The sequence below is a fragment of the Haemorhous mexicanus genome, chromosome 4 (genome assembly GCF_027477595.1).
Source record: "Haemorhous mexicanus isolate bHaeMex1 chromosome 4, bHaeMex1.pri, whole genome shotgun sequence".
Classification (NCBI taxonomy): Eukaryota; Metazoa; Chordata; class Aves; order Passeriformes; family Fringillidae; genus Haemorhous; species Haemorhous mexicanus.
The window spans coordinates 30,134,417-30,155,281 of record NC_082344.1 but is presented as its reverse complement, the minus strand read 5'-3'; the positions used below and the strand labels follow the sequence as shown (position 1 = coordinate 30,155,281).

At 38.9% G+C, this 20,865-nt stretch overlaps 1 protein-coding gene across 1 annotated transcript in view; it reads left to right on the top strand.

The window, feature by feature from the left end:
- The window catches only part of COL25A1 (collagen type XXV alpha 1 chain), a 298,151-nt gene that overhangs the window by 210,851 nt on the left and 66,435 nt on the right, over nucleotides 1–20,865 (top strand). The window contains exons 10-12 of the mRNA XM_059844248.1: nucleotides 1,497–1,532; nucleotides 13,321–13,347; nucleotides 15,789–15,833. Of these exons, the coding sequence (XP_059700231.1) occupies nucleotides 1,497–1,532; nucleotides 13,321–13,347; nucleotides 15,789–15,833 (108 nt within the window). The remainder of the gene's footprint in view (nucleotides 1–1,496; nucleotides 1,533–13,320; nucleotides 13,348–15,788; nucleotides 15,834–20,865) is intronic.

The window sequence follows — 20,865 nt, the reverse complement described above, 5'->3', positions numbered from 1 at the left end:
TAATAGTTCTGTAGTGATTTTGACTTTAGATGGCAAGAGAGAGTTTCTTTTTATAGTTTTTAAGCTGTGGCTATCTTAAGCCCTATAACATTATGGAAAATCAGTTCCTAATACTGCTTTAGAATCAGATACAAACAAGCACTCAGGTAAAAGCCGTCCAGTTTGCTGCCCCTTGCTACTCTTCTGTACCTTCAGGTAAATATTCCTGATTCTCAGAAGGTTTGTTCCTCCATGGCTGTGTGAAACACACTCAAATAGGAGAGCTCTAAGGGGAGAACTTAGCTGAGAGGGAAGGACAGCTTTGTCTTTGAGGTAAAGGCTTGTGTGGACCTGGTGAGCTGAAAACAGCAGCTGCACTGTGCTGTGATGTGTTGCAGCACCACACAGCTATAGGAGGGTGTCCTTAGAGTGACCAATGCCCATTAGGCAGACACTGCCTCTTTTGCAGGGTTAGACAAAGCAGGGCTTCTCTTCCAGCCTGTCCTTCTCAAGCAAGAAGGTTTACAGTTGCCACAGCTGTAAGATGGTGTTTTGGGGCATAAATGTGTGTGCCTCCCTGGCTTCTTGCTCCCAGGTGTCCTTGGTGTGCTTGCAGATGCTGCCTGTTTGCTTCTGAGTGCAATGCACGCACAGCCAGAGAAGCAGCTCTGATTCTTTTCAGTTGCCAGGAACAACGACATCAGAACAGCTCTCATTAATTTTATGACAGGCTTTCTTTTATGACAGAGCTGCCTAAAGAAGACCCTGCAGCTGTGCTGATACAATAGTGCATGGACTGCCCTGTGCTCACTTGGGTTTTCAGGGCAGTGATGTATAAACCAGACCACTAAAGTGATAGGAGCTCTGGGTTTTTTTGGATGGGTATTTTTAGCCCATATTGTATGACTGATATGTTTTACTGTATATGTGTTCATATGGGAAGAAAGGGGAGAAGATAAATTCTGACTGGATGTAGAGTTGTGCCCACAGAAAGAGAATACATTGGGGAAATGATGGGTTATCATTTTGAAAGCCAGTCCAGGTATTTAACAACTGAGTAATTATTTCATGGCATCAGAATACCAATATGCATGGTTTTATGGAACATGGTAATTGACAACAGTAAGTTCTGCCTGCTGACTGAGGTGATGATACAGACCAGTAATCTTGGAGTAGATAAACTGTGGGATACAGCACATATGTGAAAATAACCTTTCTCTGTGTCCTTTAGCACGGTGGAATGGAATATTATGTTTAGAACCAAGGGACAGAGTCAGAACACCAATACTTAACTCTTGCCTTGAGAACTATACCATTACATGATTGTGAAGCAGTACTTCTTCAGATGTCTGTGATTTGGACTACCTGGTTAAAGAGCAAAAAATTAATATGTTGAATGTGTAGTTAGTTGCCATCCCTGTTTTAGGATTGAATTTTTTAAGGTATTTTATTACTAGATATAAAACTGGATTCAAGATGTGTTGCTGAAATAATTCACTTTTTTTTTTGATTTGAAGGGTGAGCCAGGAAAACCAGGAGAACAAGGATTGACAGTAAGTATCCTTCCAGTTTTCTAAGAAAGTATAACATGACAGATGCCTTTTAAAATGAGAAATTCTAAAAAGCTTTATGGCTGTGTACTTCCTGGTCTTCCTATGTCACTGGCTATTTGAGGCCTTATTTGTGAAGAAAACAAAAGAAAGAAAATGTCCTCTGTTTATATACTGTCACCTGTCCCATAAGGCCAACTACTTTAAGCTTGGAGAAGCAGAAGGAAATAAAACAGCTAAGGGCACAGTAAAACAAAAAAGAACCAAGCCAGGATTTCCCAGTTCCTGGCCCCCTCTTCACACTGGCTCTGCAGCTGAGCTGTTTCTACCTTGAGACCATTGAGCAGCACAAGAACCATTTACATGTTTTGCAGGCCAAAATTCAGGCTGTCTCTGTGGCAAGGGCTCTGGACCTTTGCCTGACAGAACAGCGAAGAGGCAGCAGTGAAACTGTCAGAAAGTTCTTCTGTTCTGAGCTTTCAGTTTTTTTCCTCTGTGTGTCAAATACTTCCATTCATTTGGAATGAAATTGAAGCTCCACTGGTTGTAAATCAGCTTTAGCCACAGGTTAAGGCTAAACATCATAAGTTTCTGCCTGTCACATATTCCCAGAACAGTGGAACATGCAGTGCTTCTTCTCCCTTAAGATCTCTCTAAAGATGGTCGTTTTTATTTTTATAAGAGATGACAGATTGTAGCTTGGGGCATGTGGTTTTGATTCCTGAGTGCTTCTGAGGAGGAGGATTATCAGCAATAATCAGCTCAACAATCAGTGCAGATATGATTGCTATCTGAATTTGTGAAGATCTAAACAGGTGTGATGATATTTTACCTTGACAGATTGCAAAATATTTTCAATTGACAAAATCCAATATCTTTTGAAAGAAAAAAAATGAAGATTCTGAGACTTGGAACTATCTGCTGTGATCAGGTAGTTGAAGTCCTGTACTTTTTCATTTTGCAGTAAAGGTTTATTAATTTTAAAATCAAAGCCTCCCAAAGGTACTACCTCATGTTTTAGCATGCTGCTGGGCTCTTTTTTACTCTGTTCTTTTGGTTTCTGAGTGCCTGTGAAGAATAGATACAGTAGCTAAGAATGTAGCTTTTTGGTTTGTTTTCTTGTATTTGGAATATTCTCCAATTTGACCTCTGGACAGAACTCACTCAGGTTCTGCAAAAGTGCTCTTCTATCCAACACCAGATCTGCAGAGTCACAGGATCCTTGAGGGTTTTTTAATCCATCACCTTTTAGTCCCTATGTTCAGAGCATCCCACTGCTCTAACGTAACCATCTGTGTGTAAGAACTAAAAAAAATACTGCTACTACGTTTCTCTAAATGCAGATATGTTTAGATAGGAAGAAAAGGTGTTTAAAAATCAAACCAGCAAGCTTGAGTTGGAGAAAGATCCCAGACTACATGAACTTCCAACTCCAAATGTCTGCTTCAAAAGTCAGTCTGATGGTTTAAATGTTAGGTTTTGTATAGATCAAGTAAAGAGCATCAGAGTGTCAGGGAGGTAATTAGTTTCTTTTTATTCTTCTTGGTGCTTCTGACATACTCTTTATGCCAGTACAGATTTGCAGACTTCTCTTCCCTGTGGAAAATGTTACAATTATTCAGGGACTGTTCAGCTGTTTCTGACAACTTCTGTCATGCATTCCATGTATTTCCATATTGGAAATTCAGATACTGCTCCAGGAATAGCTGATTTCCCAATGGGTGTGTTAGAAGATTGCATTGCTAGAAAAAATTAGTATATTATGTAGTGAGGACCACAGGCCTTTTCCTGCCTGAGTTTCTTTTTGTGCATTTTTCACCTATTATCTTTTCAATGTAAAGGAAAACGGAGATCTCTGTCCAGAGGAGCTTCTCTGTTATTTCTGCAGGAATACTTTTGTAAGGACTTGCCTTTGTTTCACACCGAGAGTCTCCAGTCTGAGTTAGCTTCCTGTTTTAATTCTTGATGAAATTGAAACTCGGAATTCAATGAGTTCCAAAAAGTACTATCAGTCCTGGTCTCCCAAAATTCCATATGTTGGAGTGTGCTGTGGTTTCCTGCTTGTCCACCTGTCCAAGGCCCTTTCCCTTAAGAAGCAAGTATTGTGGCATATATTCTGATTCTTCCTCCAAGACAGAGGTAGGATGCTGCCAAGAAGAGCACTGAATGCTGGAGGAGAATCCATACAGTTTGGGTGACTTGCTGAAGGTTGTGGAAGATGAGGGCTATTTATGGCCCATATGGTCACACTCTCTGAGGCTTTAAATCCCATGGTGCTGTTCAAGTTAAGGAGAGCAGCAAGCCTGACCTCTGCATTATAATAATGGGGACAGAACATTTTTCTCTTTCAAAAGCATTTTTTACACCTGTATTTGGTAGCATGCTTTGGTATTTCTAGATGAATGTACATGGTGGTGATAGAGCTCGCAATTTTAGTGTGAACCTGTGAACCAGCAGTGGCATAGCTTGAAATTACTTCATTTTCTATTTTCTCACAAAAGAAGGGGAATAAATTTCTTGAAGAGCACAAGATATGGCAACAGAAATAGGTAGCAGTGTTTTCCAGCTTGTTCCTCAGGATGTACCACGAGCCTGTGACACACACTGAGTAATGAGATATGAATCAATGCTTACAGGTAACCAGGGCAACCAGGAAGCCTCAGCTGAAAAGCACAGAGCAGATTTATTTCGTGTCACCTCGCTGACAGCACCGGACAGCGGAGACACACAGAGGCCCAGCTCTGTTAGGCTCAGTTTGTCCTAGTGAAGAGAGACACACAGGAGCACAGGCTCTGTTAGGCTCAGCTCATCCTAGTGCACAGCAGGGGTGGGGTGGGGCGGCTGCTGGCCCCAATATATCAGAGGTTTTCCTGCAGGAGTGAGCAGTTTATCACAAGACTGTGCTTCTGTGCTTGCTCCTTCTCCCAGCAGAATGAGGGCTCAAGCATGTCTGTGACAGGGTGTTGCCTCCACACAGGAATTCTGCTGCTCAAAACAGGCAGATGAACAACAGCAGACGCAATAACTGGAATTTCCCCACACCGAAATTCTTAGTGTTCCCAGCTGCAAGGTCACTTAGAGTGAAATTATTTCCTCCTTAACGAATCTTGTGGGTTTCATCCTTTCCTCCCAGCACCTGCAACAATGTGTACCTTGATTTACAGAAAGTTGAAATTATTTTAATTCGTTTGGAATTCTGGGAATGTTCATGTTCTTCTTTCAATGAAACTGGAAATCCAGTGACTCTAGTGAAAAGATGGCAATTTGCTGCAACTGAGAATCTGCTGCCATGTTTTTCTTCATATTTAATGAAGTTCTTTCTTAGTAAATAAAAAAGAAAATGATGTTTCGGGGTGATGTTTTGGGAGAGGGCAGTAATAACTTTTCTCCCTCTCAGGCAGGAGAGTTTTGCTTGGACCATACACAGAGAAGGACAGTGTTTGAGTTCTCTGACATGAGTTCTGCTTTGGCTCAAGAGAGTTCATCTTTGAGACAAGGAATGGCCTTTCTTTTTCCCTGTTTTTGTCGTAAAAAGACGTGTGGGTTATGGCATGGTGGTGGGACAATTTAGGATGTGGGAGATTGAGTTGTGTCTTACAGGAGTCTCTGTTAAAAATCATTCCAGGTTGTTCTAGTGCCATCATGCTTCTTTTGCTGGTCTGTCCTTGCAGTTGAGATGTTTGGGAGAACTCTTTGCAAGGGTTTTTTGACTCTCTATGTTGCTGTATCAGGAAGAATATGTTTGCTCTTTGAGCCAAGAAATTTCAGTTTCTTTTTAGGTGAGATGGAGGTTTAGCTTATAAAGATGTGACTGCATGCCTCTTTAATGTTAGAAGAGAATGAAAGAATGACTTGTAGTTGAAATTTTCGTCTGGTTTCCATGACATTGGAAAGCCCTGCAGATGTACTTTCTTAAGAGTTGAAGGTATCATTCCTCTGTGCAGAAAGGATTAAGAAATTTCAGGGGGAGGCCAAGCAGTGGGGTGACCAAAGGGATTAAGTTTTGAAATATTATGTGGAACAAGAAAAATGTGTGCTACTCAAGAGAGAAGGGCAGTAGTTTCCGTAGCTTTTCAACCTTTTCAGTTAAAGTTGTGTCGTGCCTCTCATAATTCATCCTGCTCTCCCTGCCATTTGTCTGCAGTTCTTGGTGATAAGGACTCTTAAGTACCATGCAGGAGTTTTTCCAGTTTATTTTCTCATTTGCAGAGTGAATAATAGATGGATTTGTGATTCCTTTCTACCCAAGAGTTAGGATTTCTGGTTGCAGACTATTCATGAGAAGTTAGAGTCAGTGATGGAAAATGTTAAAGGCTGACACTGGCAGATGGACATGTTGAGATTCATAAACTGCAGTGGGATAGAAGGTGTGCATGGGATGGATTGTTCTTAATTTCCATTTAGGAGATCTTTTTTGTGCTTTTATGTGTAAAGTATTTTAAACTAGTTCCTATTAATAAAATTCTGGAATATTAAAATATGCTCTGTTTTCAGCTCCTTTTTTCAGAAGAAAATTTAAACATGTTTAGTGTACAACCACATTTGTCTGTGAAAGAAGACCTCAGTGTATTATTTTCTTCCCCAAAATGGGCCTTAAAGACATATAAGTAATTTTGCATATGTTTTACATGAACAGAACACTCCGGAATAACCAGAAAATTCAGGTAAAGGTGCCTCTTTGCAAAAGAAATCTATACTATGATTATTAACCCAAATGCAAAATCCCTCTGCTTTAAGATACATTGTTTTCCAAAGTAGTACCTTTGTGCTTACACAGACTTGCTGGGCATCTGTTCAAGAAAGTAAAACATAATGTTATTGCTTTCACTGGTTTTGCAGAAAAAGGAGGATGTTCTTCCAAAGGATATAGCCATATTTGTGAAAGACAGTGGAAAAGTGTAACCTTGCAGTTAAGTCAGCAGAATGTCACATCTTTAAAATGAATTAATACTATTTTTCATCTTAGGTTAAAATGAACTCTCGGGGCCAAGGCAGAATTGTCTGGGAAGTTCTGCTGGTTTCAATCCAGCCTTTCAGCCAGTGGTCAAGGCCAGATTCTCAGCTGCTGGGAATCTTCATAGCTCCTCTGGGAAGCTACTAATTGTGATTTTGTTTTCAATGGCCAGAGTTCTGTAGGCGCCTTCTTTGTTTTATTCTGGTAGCATGTTCATAGTAAATTTTATAAGGTGTTGTTCTTAAGCTGTTTAGCTGCAAAAGTTTATGAGAACTAGCAGATGAAATGGAAATTCTCAGCCTGTGCTTCTCACAGCAACTATTCCTTTTTTTCACCAGTACAGTTGCACTGGGCTTAACTTGCTGGAGATCACGGGAAAATAGTTGGGCATTTTGTAACCTCTGCACTTTGATGATGGCTGCCACAACAGTGACTAGAAGAATGGTGATAATAAGCTCTTCTTGAGCACTAATTAACTGCAGCATCAATTAAAGAAGATAGCACAGGATGGGGTCACTCCTTTTTGCAAGGTTATAAGAGAATTTTTGTCGTAGTTAATCTCTTTTCTTAACTGATCATTCTTATATCTGGGTGATGCATCAATTATACAGTACTGAACATTTCAATACTAGCGTTCTAGAAGCTGTAATCTTTATGAAACACTCCTCAACCATGCAGGTACATATTTTCAGAGTTTTACACAAAGGAAATGGGATCCAGACACAGGCTCCACTGAAATGCAGATTAATGCTTTGTGTGAAACATGTGCTTTGTCTTCATGTATATTTGCTAGTTTGGGTTTCCATTTTTCAGTTCTTTTTGCCATTAGACTGGTAAGAGATGGGTTTGTGGGAAAAAGGAAGGGATCATCCCCCTCTGTTTGGCACTCGTGAGGCCACACCCAGAGTGCAGTGTCCATTTCTGGGCCGCTCACTCCAGGAAGGACATTGAGGCACTGTGGAGTGTTCCGAGAAGGGAGTGGAGCTGCTGAAGGGTCTGGAGCACAGGTCCTGCGAGGAGCAGCTGAAGGAGCTGGGTCTGTTTTGCCTGGAGAAAAGGAGGCTCATTGAGGGACCTTTTGTTGTCTTCAGCTATCTGAAAAGGAAGCTGCAGCCAGGTGGGGTCTGATCTCTTCTCCCAAGTAACAAGTGCTAGGACAAGAGGAAAGTGCCTCAGGTTGCATTAGTGGAGGTTTAGATTGGCTATTATGAAAAACTTCTTCATGGAAAGAGTTGTCAAGCATTGGACCAGGCTGCCCAGGGAAGTGGTTGTATCACCACCCCTGCAGTTATTTAGGATGTGCATAGATGTGGCAAGTCAGGGCCACGGCTTTGTGGTGGACTTGGCAATGTTAGGTTAACAGTTGGGCTCAATGATCTCAAACATATTTTCCAATTGAAACAATTCCATGATTCTGTTCTAAGTGTTTAATGAATCTTACAGGCAGCAAAGGGAAAATCTCTGTTCTCAGGAACAGTCCTGGAACTTCTTTTGTTTCATAGAAATACAGACACAATACTTCCCAGAGGTTTTCTGGTTACAAAGAGCTTTTACTTTCATAGAAGGTATGGAAGTAAAAAAAAATTCTTCTGGTTGTTTTGTTGCTCTTCAGTTGTGTTTTTTGGGTTTTCTTGTTTGCAAGGCTTTGGAATAAGAGAGTTTTTGTATGACACTGTATTGCACCATTGTGACCTATTTTGCTGTATAACTTATTCAGTGTACAAAAACATTCACATTTTCATTATGTTTTTGTTAGGCATTTTCATTTGGTGTTTGTGCTCATTGTCCATGAACTCTAACACCTTGTAAAACAAATCATTATTCCTGCCCCAGACCTGCAAATTGAAAATGCCCCGAGTTTTTAATTCATGCATTTCTTCAAACATTAAGCAACAGAATCTCTAGAAATTGAATACAAAAGGTTGCTAATGTATCACACCCTGAGTTACTCTCTCTCTCTTTGAAACCGCAGCTTTAACCTTTACAGGACAGAATTTTCTTATTTTCTGGCTTGCTAAAACACAGGGAACATATGAAGCATAAAACAAAAATAAAACTGTAACATTAGAAAGGAGGTGTAGTAAGAATGCTAGACCCCAAACTTTGTTTTACTACACTTAGATAAATCTTTTCAGTTTGGTTTGATTTTAGGGGGGGTGAGGGTGGGTTGGGGTTTGTTAGCTTTTTTATAAGGTTTTTTGGTGTATTTTGTTTTGTGGGTTTTTTTTGTTTTAATTTATTCTGAATAGTTACTTGTTAAGGACCAACTGAAATGTCCAGCTTCATTCAATCATTTCTATAATGCAAAGACTTGACATGCTCAATCTCTGGAGGTTTGGTTGATTTCCAAAAACAGCGATTGAAGAATTGCACGTCATAATGGATATATTTTACCTGTTAAAAAATACAATTGCGTAGAAGACTTTTGTAAACGTTTGTGTTTATCCTCAGTTACCCAGTTTTCCAAGTGTTTAGATATTATCAATAATTCTCCTTCTCCAGAGAAACACAGAGGGCAGTTAAATTTCCTTGGAGCAACACACCTTGTTCTTCGTCCTCCTACTGTGGAGTTATTCGAACGAGAACCAAATTCAGTGAAGCCCTGCAAGAAGTTGTCACAGCTGCCTAGCTAGTTTACTCGATTGGACATGATGGCAAAGGGCTCTTTTGAAATGTTCATGATGGCTGAAAGAGCAAGAACTAGATTTTATTTTCATTATATTTAGTTATCTTCTTATTCTGGGCTATTCAAGACTTCTTGCAACCAAAATTTTCAGCCTTCTCAGTTAAGTTCCTCTGTGAATATGTGTCAGTTTGAGGAAAAGTGTCATAATCCTAGAAAACGCTGAGCAGTCGCTTCATGTGAACAATTTTCACAAAGTTTCTTGGGAATTCTTGAAGCCTAAATGCTCTTTATAAAAAGAGTTTTTTGACATCAGTGGCCAGTGGTTTAGGAGTTGACTCTAAGCATACCATTGTGGAAACTCTGGCAGCTTTCAATGATTCAGGCAAAAGTCAAATATTTGCTATCAGCATAATCTGTCATTGATCAATGACAGGTATCATATATATGTATATGTAGTTTGGAGGTGAAAGAATTCTGTACTTCTGGGATTGTTCTGTTTTCTTGATCAGCCAGTGGTTGTAAGGGGCTGTGTGGTTCTGTTTTGCCTCCTTCATACACCAGATATGTTGGTGGCAGAGGGGCAATGTGTTCCATGTGGTGTAGATGGAGCCTGCAGCTGGTGGAGATTCCAGCAGGTTCTGTGTGTGTGTGGGGTCAGTGCAGAGCCGAGGCTTCGGGCTTGAGGGGAACAAGGTGGGGACCTGTGGCAGCAGCTCTGCACTGCCTGCCAGCACCCAGGGGCAGAATATCTGTTCAGGGGGGAGCTTAGCTGAGCCTGCATTTGCAAAGGATCCCTTTGGATGTGCTGGAGCAAACAGCAGGGCTAGGATATTGCTGCAGCTGTTTCAGAGCACAGAGCAGCTGAAGGAAAACAGAGAAAAACATCAAAACAAAGCATCCTGAGGAATTGCTTGGAAACATTCACATATTTCTTGCCTTCTGCTTCTGTCTCTAGACCTACATGGAGATTTTGATTGTTGGCCTTACTGTCTGTTCATCAGGTGGATACCACAGGATGCTCCTCAGCTCAATAGAGTAATATGGGGGAAAAATCCACATGTTCATATGGAATTTTCTACATAGATTTTTTTAAAAGCTGTCACTCCCTCCTCTGGAAATAAGCTAAAGCCTTGCTGGTTAGGGGTTTTTTTGGTGGTTTTTCTTAGTGGGTTTTTTTCTTTTTCTTTTTTTTTTTTTGTTGGTTTGGTTTTCTGCTTTGTTTTGGTTTTGTGTTTTAAATTTTTAAAATTTAATTATTATTAATAATCCATTATTAAAATAATTTAATTTTCATTTTTATTCTTTCCTATTTTTTCTTTCTACCTTATTTTATTTACTTGCTTGTTTCTATTTCTCCAGTGTCATTCTGTGCCTTGATCAGAGATTTTAGGTAGTTCTAGAAAAATAAGCATCATTTTGAGGTGTTCTGTACAGGTGTTTTTGTTTTTTTCTTTTTAAGAAGTTTTCTGTTAATAACCTGATTTCATGTTTTCTTTTAAATGGTTGCTGGCTTGTATGGAGGAGGGACGAGAGCTGTCAGTGAATGAGCTGTTAATTTTCTAGTGACTTTGAGCTTCTTTCCCAATACTGGAGAGCAGTGCTTTAAAGAAAAATTGGTTCTTTGCACATATGCTTTGCAGTCAGAACATTCTAAGGATAAAAAGGACTTGTTATCCTTTGTAAATAATGAAATGTATCAATTTAGGTAAACCTATACTTGAAATTGTTTTTTTCAATCAATACCATACAATTTGTGAAGGTAGCTGTGCTGTTGGGGACTGTTCCTGTCATCAAGTGGCTCAGTGACTGTGAAACACCAGGGCTACTTCCAGCCTTAAGTAAAGGCTTAAGTACCAGAAATGGAAAACTTCTCATTGCGTAAGATATTTATTGACAAGTATCTGCTGCATCTTTTCTCTGAATGAGTCATTTTAAAGTCACCAGTAAGAGCAAGGCTATGCTACTATGTAAATATTTTTATATTCAGTAACTCATCTGGAGAGGCTGGAATGATGTCAGGGATGAAGAGGAAATTCTGGGAAAAAAATGTTTCCTGCAATGTCTTGAATTGTATCCATCCCTGACAGCTGACAGCTGCAAGCACCAGGCAGAAAGTCCTCAACAGAGAGTGCATTTAACAGGTTGCTTTGGGGGCTAATATTAGTAAGTGAATTATCATTTTTCCTTCATACAGTGGTATTGTATTAAGGGCTCCCAAAAGGTAATTTAATATAGCTGAGCGTCTTTAGAAGGTTTTAATAGCTTCTTAAGTAGCTAGAAACTGATATATCCATCCCTTGGACATAAAAATAGCTGGTATGAGCTATGATGGAGGTCTTCAGTTGTTCTGTATTCACTTTGGCCTACTGATGGAGAGATTTTTCCCAAGACCTGAAATAACCCTGAAATGTAGCAGGTTAATTTGCAACAGGTCAACAGACGACTGATGCCCAAGATGTAGACATTTGGAGCCTGTTTTGATACCATTGCTGTAGGGAAAGCATTCGTTTGAGCATTAATTTCTTGGCATTTTTAAAATGCTAGGCAAACTTGTGTCTTTCTTACGGAAGAAGAGGAGGGTGGTGTCAGGCACTCGAAGAAAGGGAAGAGCACTGTTTGTGGACTTGTTGTTCTATTTGTGATTCCTTGCCCAGCAGATCACTTACTCTCAAGCACTTACTGAAAAGAAGACTTGATTTAAACAAGAGTTTTTGTGGAACACTGTGAGCTGGGGACGTTTTTCTCCATCTGAAAGAGCAGATGCTCACTCTGTTCATTGCTCTGATCATCACCAGTGCTGAGTGCTTAAGTACTTCTGCTTTCTTTTGAAGGCAAGGGAGTAAGGGTGGGTTTCCTTTATCAGACTCTGTCTCTGCAGTCTAAAGGAGATGCTCACAATACTTGTCTTCTGTTAAAACAATCAGGCAAAACTTTGAAGAAGCAGCATTGATCTATGCTTTTGCAAGGCTTGATACCAAACCTTAGACATACCAATCCACATTTTAAACTGCAAGGCTTTCGTCCACGTCAGTGGATGCAGCACTCAGAATTACCACCAGTGGAGCTTTTCCTTGTTAGCAGTTTAAAGTTGCATCAGAGCAATGTTCCAACAAGCAATATTCCATCTACTGACAGTGGAGGATTCTGCCTAACTTCACACTAATTTAAAAATAAAATCGGCATCACATTTTGAGCCAAAAATCCATTTGTTTTCCTGAATAATTGCAGTTCTGGTATCAATCAGTTCTTCTTTCATTCTTTCTCACATCAGAAGGATTTGAATTCCCCAGTTTTTGTGCTGGGTTTTGCACCCTCATGGACTATGAATTCACTTTGCTTGGTTCACCACCAGCACCCAGAGTTTGCGCCAGTGCCCATAGTAGGAACCTGGGGACAAACGTGCATAGAGCTGTGGTGGACGTGGTCTGTCTGTCACCAATACAGACTGACAAAGTGTCCTAGATGTGGCTGTTGATATACTTTCTCTCTGTTCCCCCTCTCCACTGTGGCCACCTGGGTACTTCAGAGACACCAGTTGATAAATGGGTCCTCTTAATATCAACAAGACTTTGACTCCTGCAGGACATTAAGGAAAGTTAAGCTTTCCTGACCTATCTCTTCCTGCCTTCTCAAGTCATGGGGACAAAATGGTGGCTCTTTGCTTCCCAAGAGCATTCTTAAGAATTTCTGAAATTAAAGATTTTTCTCTTAACTTGCAAATGATGGCACACATGACAAGTTGAGTATAACACGGTCATGTGTGCTGATACTTAGAAGGTGAGAAGATATTGCGGTTTATGCTTCTCTCTGTTGCAAAAATGGTTGTTTGCATAAACCTTGTTTTTATGCTGACAAGCTGATATATTTCTGTGGACACACAACTGGCTGTTGGCTGATATAAGAGAGAAAAACCACAGTCATCTTAATGCTGGGAGATTTGTCAGTATTAGAAAAAACAGATGTCTTGGAAGAGAAAAGATTAGAAGGGGGAAAATTTGAGTATTCTGGGTAGTAGTTAGATCAGTTCCAAAAGTGGAGGAAAGATTCATTGTGCGTTTTGAGCATAGACTCTTACTTTTCTTTGATTTATAAAACATCAGCTGGTTTCAGTCCAGTATCAGAGTGCTTACACAATAAGACAGTCTTAATTAGTCATTTCAGTTTAAATTGGCTGGAGTTTTGATGTTAATTGAATTGTTTTCCCTTTGCAGGGACCTCAGGGGCCTCCAGGACAAAAGGTATAGTATAAAAAACAATGCAGTGAAAGTGATTATTCCTCCCGTGCCAAATTGCATGCAGAAAAGGTGAATGGAGTAAGCTACTGTACACTACATTGAGTCAATTAGCTTAGGTTCTGAATTTTGTTTTTGCAAAATGGAGCCATATAATGTGAGCCGCAAGATTTCTCATTTCCCCCATCATAAGAAGTTCAAGCAATGCAGAGCAGACTGTTTTCAATCTGTCTGCTTAACTTTCAGGTGAAAAGGTCACTACAATTTTCTCATTCATAGACTGGTACGATTAGGAAACCAAAGTTAAAACGTTGTGAAAGGTGGGGAGATAAAGTTTCTGATTAAATGCATGTCTCTACTCAAGTAGATCAGTGCCATATGACTAAAGAATTGACCAGCTGAAACAAAGGACGGAGGTGTTGCTGATAAATAGTGCTTGGTCGGTGGTGTTCAGGTGGTCTGCTGGTGTCTTCCTGTTCCTTTGGTAACCTGAGACATCACTTCCTGGGAATGCCTTCAGCCTTATTTACACTCATTAAAGCTGACTGCCTTGGTTTGATTGAGTGAGTTTAGGATTTATGGAATTCCACCATTAAAACAGTCCTCAAAATATCAGCAGTAACAGCTAGTGAGTGGCACTTTTCCAGCATCTGACTCGTGTACCACCAAGGTGAGTAATTTTCTAGCTGATTTCAAAAGATCGAAAAATTGTATGAAAGATATTTAATAAAACAGCTGTAATTTGTATAAAGGGAAAAAAAAAAAAAGAGGAAGGATAAGTAGTATTGACATATGTGAGAAGGGTGCCTGCTTTCCTTCTTCTGAGATAATGTTCTTTAAAACGAAGCATCTGTTAAAATGAAACTTTTTAACAAAAGAAAGAAAAACCTGTGATATGTAAAAACATAATCCCAAAGTACACAAATTGGTGGAATTTTGGCAGCTGTGGGCTGTGTAGAGTTTGCAGGCTGAAGGAGAGGACTACCCTTTGTGTTTGGCAATGAAGGAATGTGGCTCGTGTCTAAGTTGCCATTGCAAAGCTATACTCTGAGAATTGTGGAGGAGGATATTTTACATGTACAACATCAGCAAAACCCACGTGCTGATGAACTTTTGAATATCTGATAAACATTTACTTATCACGGTAGAATCAGCTTCATTTTACACTTTCTAACGTCCTGTGTTTCGTAAGAAAAATAATCAGCTGCCATTGAGAGGAAGGAACTGTTATTCATAGGATAGTTTATTGAGGCTGATGGTTAAATACCCTCCTGAGCTTTGCCCTCTGATTTTCTGGAAAAATGATACAGAGATGTGAAGGTGTTCACTCAGGCCCCTTTGCAGTAGCTTAAAGCCATGGCCATGCATCCAGCAAAAAGAGACAACAAGGATGCCAAAGTGGAAGCTTTGGGAGAAAGGGGAGAGCATTGTGAGTCTTGAAGATAAGCTGGGATGCATTGTATTATTTCTTACTGATTCAAAGCTCTGTTACTAGCTCTTGGAGGGTTCTTGAGACCCTCATGAGTTGGTTCCTTTTCTTGTTTCACAGGATTTCCCAACTCAATTAATCAACAAATGTCTGCATCCATTTTGAACGCATTTCCTTTGGATGTTGGTGATAATTTTAGTGATACCTCTAAGCAAAATAGAGGGGGAATTGCCATGCAGCAATTCTTTCAGTTGCCTTGCTGAGCAGCACCATCTTTACAAAATAAGAGGAGAATGCTGTACAAGCAGATGCAGCTTTCCTGCTTTCCTCATGATTTGTGTTTTCACTGAGCTTCCATAGCAAGTTGCACAAGGTCCTTCAAAAAACTTATCCATCACATAGAAATTTACAGTATGATAACTTTTGTAAAAAAGATCCCTCCAATGTTATGTCATTGGTAATTTTTTGTCCTTTTTTGTCACTTGTGTTTGGCCTGTATTGACCTTTTAATTCTGATTGTGCTAATAATAGTGCAGTTTCAAAGTAATTTGTTCTTTCAGACTGCATCACTGCATATTGTCTCTTAAAAGCCTTGAGACTGATTGGTGCTACAAGTTATTGAGCTTGAATGATCCCTTTAGAAGCATTAATAGTTTTGTTCAGGTGCTATGTTTGATTGCATGGGATCAGTCTCAAAACTTATTGAGAGCATTAAATGGGATAGCATTTTAATTCTAACATTTCTTGTGAAGCATCCACAACATTACAAAACATGCTCTTGAAGCTTGTTTCTGGAAAAGGCCATGCAGTCTTTAAAATGTACAGCATGAGAATATGTCTAATTGGTATAAAATCTCAACTGAAAGGAGAGCTCAGCGTGGATAAAAATGAGTTCTTGAAAAATTTATTGCAGTTCCAATAAGCAAACATTCACCATTATTTCTAAGCACTGTATTATGAGATGAAAGGTTTCATGACCTGTTTAATTTGCTAAACATGGGCATCTGTTTCCCTCCAGGGTTCTGTCGGAGTGCCTGGTGTTCCAGGGAGAGATGGACAAGTGGTGAGTTCTCTGACTTTTTCAGCACTGCCAGTATTTATGTAGTGGATTAAAGCAATTTTGGGCTTGTTCACGTGAGCAATATGCAACCTTATATCCAGAACTGTGGTTTCAAATTGGCTTCATGGAAAAGAACATATAATGTGCTTTGTGCTCTGAAGTAATTTTTTTCTAGTTTTACCTGAACAAGCAGCAAATGTAATTAATTATGCTGAAAGTCTGGTGTTCAAATTTGGTGATAACTGATAGGCTGTAGAAAGAACTGCATATTAATAGTGTATTTCTTGAGTCAGCATATTTACAAACAAAGGGTTTTTTACTTTTTGTTAACTCAGTCCTATAATGCAAACACTTACATTGATACTGGGTACTGATGTGGTGCCAATACATTGTTAATACAACCTATAAATAGAGAAATAAAAAGAAATGGAAGTGCAGCTGAGGGATAATTTGAAATTGAATTTTGGGGATGAAAACACAGAGGAATAAATCCAACAAATATTTTTGAATACAACCCGGAGGAAATGCTAATTTAGGCAAGTCACTATCATAGTTCAGAATGGCCCTCCATAAGGAGAGGTCACAATAAAGCAGCAGGGCTGTGTTACAGCATTGCTAAGGTTTCTTGGCAAATCTGGGTGATGAAGTTTAAATAGGATACCTCCTTGACTGTAAAGAGTGTTATCCATCTGTTGTTCTCACAAGCCCTAGCATTCCTAGTGAACTTCACAAGCACTGGCAAGGGATGCCAAAAAGAAAATGTATGATATATATGTTCACCAGGTTCAAGCAGCAGCAGATGGTGGTGTATAAGGGTTGTATTAGCCAATCCTCTCTTCTGCTTCCCTCACCAAGAGCCTTAGGAATAAGTGTTGTTTCAAATAATTTACTTTTAGTTCTTCTCTCCTAAAAAAGAAAAAAAAATAATGTATTGTTTCTAACAGCATAATGCATAATATTAGATCTGTGTTTTCAGAGTGGTTATAAGAAATAATGTAATAATCATATATTTCACTTTAGTGATAGTGATAGGAATTTATTTTAAACTATTCCGAGTATTACAAATAATGTGAAACAACAAAATAAGAAATATTTAGAATTTTATATATATATATATACACACACACACATATATACCTATACATAGATGTATATATTTTTAATACCAGAATTTATAAGAAAATAATATGAAACAAATTTGCAATAAGTCCTCAGATTTTTTCCTTCATATTTTATAACTGCATTCACTTGCAACAGAAATACTAGACAGTGCTTACCAACTGACATGCTCTTGCTGTACATGATTCAAGTAATTTTTGTGTGTGACTGAAACTCCAGTGAAAGTTTACTTTGTGGCGTATCTGTAGGAATATGTAAGAAGACTGGATAGGTGAAGTTGGAAACTGCTTTGAATAGAACAGAACTGATGATTCATATTTTATTCAAGAATTTTATTTTTAATAGTAATCATGCAAACTACAGCCAGAAAAATTCATTCAAATAAGCAGAAAAAATTGATATTAATGAAATGTGTCAAATGTGTGATTAATGTGTCATTTTGGGAGACAGGGAATTTTTTTAAGCTCTTTGGCAAGGTTGTTGCATGTCTATTTTTAGGAGACCACATACACTTATCTGCTGTCATGTTTCAGGGGGCATAAAAGGAATGTGCAGTTGAACATTACGGGAAGATGAAAAACACATCTTTAAATGTTGGTTAATAATTTTAAATTGTGCTTTTAAAAAACTCCAAACTTTTCAATTTATGGGTGTCTATTTATTTGATTTACTTCAACATTCATCACATCTATAACTTCGCAGACATTTTAAAATTATTACCACTTTATTAAAGATGTCAGTGTGGTTTTAGTGTAGCTGGACTGCTTTACTTTTGACCTTTAAAAAAAAAACCTGAATTACTAAAGTGAAACATAGGTACCAGGACAAAAGCCACACAGCTAAAAATAAATTGCTGTTGCATTCTTTAGTTTGATTTCTCAACTGTTGGTCGATATTGACTAGAAACCACTTCCTTATTTGCAAAAAATACATTATTTTCATGTAACATTAGGCAGATGAAAGTTGAATGTTGCTATCTTTTAAATAAATAGATTAAAAAATTCTGTTAGCTTGGAAACAGTGGTAGAAATGAAGTTTAAACTGAAGCAGTGTTTTCTAAAGCTAGAAAGTATAATGCAGTCTAGCAATCCCATGTTAGTATTTTGCTATCAAAAGGTCAGTTCTTCCAATTCCTATGAAAAAACAGATTCTCAGTGCAGTGCAACACACAAGATGTTGATGAGGACCAGAGTGGTGATTTTAAAAGTTGAGCTGTACTGTGAGCCAGATGCTGGCACTTCTGGCTTTACTCATTCAGATTCGTGGTGACTTGCAGAATAGTTGGGTTCAACTTGCACGTGTGATGCGAGTCATCCCCTTTTTACAAGTGGCGTAGTTAAAGGATCTTACAAAAGCCTTACTGTCTTGGTTGCCTTTTGGTCAGTGAGCTCTCTCTGTCAGACAGCAGCATGTGCAGTGCACTAAGTTCCAAGTTAATATTTTTCCTTGGTTTAAAAGGCAGTGAGTGTTAAGCACTTGCTTAAAATTAAGTGTGTGAATGCTTTTCTCGTTTGGACAATGAAGTGTTTTTCAGCCAATGAATGTCAGCAGTGAATTAGCTTTGCTCTGTCCTCAAGCAGTTGAACAAAACAGAGTTAGGTAATTTCCATCATCTATGTGCCTCTGTAATTTTCCTTTTTCTTTGTTTTCACCTCTTCTTTAATTGAAATACTGAGCTATGGGAGATGATTGACAAGTCTGGCCATAGGTCTGGGAATGAGATCATAAATTCTGAGTGCACTTAGAACAGTCTTTTAATCCCTTAACATATGAACCCCTTGTCTTAGACAGTCTCTAGATATTAGAGTAAGTGTAATTTTACACAACCCACATGTTTTTGCAGGACTGTTAACTAGCAGATTTTTCTTGTATTTAGAGTAGCAAAATCACTGCCATAAAACCTTCACACATTAGGCCAAATCCAGTGAAACATTACAGGTAGTCTTGCAAGGATATTTACAGTCTTCATTTGTTCCTACATTTGAGAAACGACAGCAAGTTTTTCTTGAGAACAGTAACTGGAAAGGAGCTGCTTAATAATACCTGCAGCTGAAAAGAGTGTTGTTTTTGGGATGGACCAAAACCTGCTGAAATAAGGAATCTTTCTGAGTGCTCTTTTTCCTTTGCAGACTGTTGTGCAATCCACAGGTTTCTTTCTGTCACGATGCAATGGCAGATAAACTTCCCTTTCTCCATCCCTGGCAGAAGCTCCTCAGGCACTTGAAAAGCATTGGTTCTGCATGGAGCTAGGAGGGTGCAGTGATCTGAGGATACCACATCCCTACATTAATCATGTTGAAATGGCCACAAAGGGCTTCTTGGAAAGTTAAACTCTGCAAGTATAGAATATATATTCTGGTATTTGTTAAGTGGTGCTGATTTGATAAGGGCTGTCAATGACTGCAGCAGCACAGAAAGACAAAAACAGAGATTCCTTAAGTTAAGATGGTGTTTGGCCTGAAGGAACCTAGTTTCTGGAGTTTGTGCAAATAACTCTCTTTGTTATAAATAAGAGTTTGTCTGGAGTGCATAAACCCCTCACTCTGAACTTCCATAAATGGCTTTTTCTTACGTAGTACTGATATTTTGGTTGGGTTTTTTGTAAGGGTATATTCAAAACAGGATGAGTGGTCAGGATAGATCCCTTCATTTCAAATTCTTTTTAGATTTGCAATAGCAATATGATAGACCTCAGAACAATTTTTCTTCATATCAGTAGATTCAGAGTCTGGGTGTGCCCATTTCTTACTGCTTTCTTCATGCTTTTTGTTTCTCTAATTTACATGTATTTCCTTATTACTGTATACAGTGCTGTGTGGGAGCACATTTGGAAGGTGGCAGTATCCAATTTCTTCAGCAAAATGAGGAAGGGTATGCATGTACTAACATTTTGTTAAATAAAGAGAGGAAACATTATAAATGTAGTTCACAAATTCTCAGACAGGTTTGCAGGCCAGCTGAGTCTTGTTGAAGAGCCTTTCCACTTCATTTCAGTTGGTGAGTGGGCCAGGAGAGATTTCCAGCCCTTAAACAATTTTAAGTTACTTTTGAGGGGCACAAGAAGCCAGTTGAAAGAAACTGAATTCAACCCTGGTTTAAAATGGAAATCATGGTAACATATCTGAAAAACTCTTTTTTACCTTCTGTCCTCATCTATGTACTTCAGAGTAAAATTAGAGCGGATTAAGTTTGGGGCCTCTTGCGTTTCCTTATCCTTAAATTGATTACATTCTAGTGACTGAAAAATAGAGCAATACTGACAGCCTTTCTTACAGGGTGAGGTGGATATCAACCAGCTGGTGTAGAGCGTTATTGCATCTCACCAAAACAAAACCTGTTTCAGAGCTGCAGCCTCTGGGCTGTTTTCCTGTTACAAACAAGAAAAGCTGGGGCCTCCAGCCATGTTGTTTTTAGCTGATTAATTCTGGATATGAAGGTATATGCCTCAGGGGCAGAGAGCACTCCAGTGAGGAGAAGCATGCTTTCAACTGCCTCAACTCCTTTAATATGGACTCTGGTGGGTAATACATTTTCTGGCCTGTTATGAAGTAGATTTTATGAGTTCATATTGACAGATTTCTTTCTCATATTACCAGCAGAGCCTAAGCAATGCTCTCTACACTTGAGTACTCACCAAATTCAGATTCACTTCAGTGTAAGCATTAAGACTGCCCCTACCACAAGAGCATCTGAGGAAACTGCTACGCCTATTTATTGAGCAGAGTGCTGAAAGTTTTCTTTGCCCAAATACAGGAAAGAGTTAGGGGTTGGTCGAGTTACACAGAGGCAAGATAAAAATAACTTCATATGAAAAAGAAGTCAAAGGTTACCTAAATAGCATTTCTAATGCAATATTTGCATGTTTACCAATGTGGGGCATGATGTTTGTGCATCTGGTAGTTTTGTTGCTGCTTTG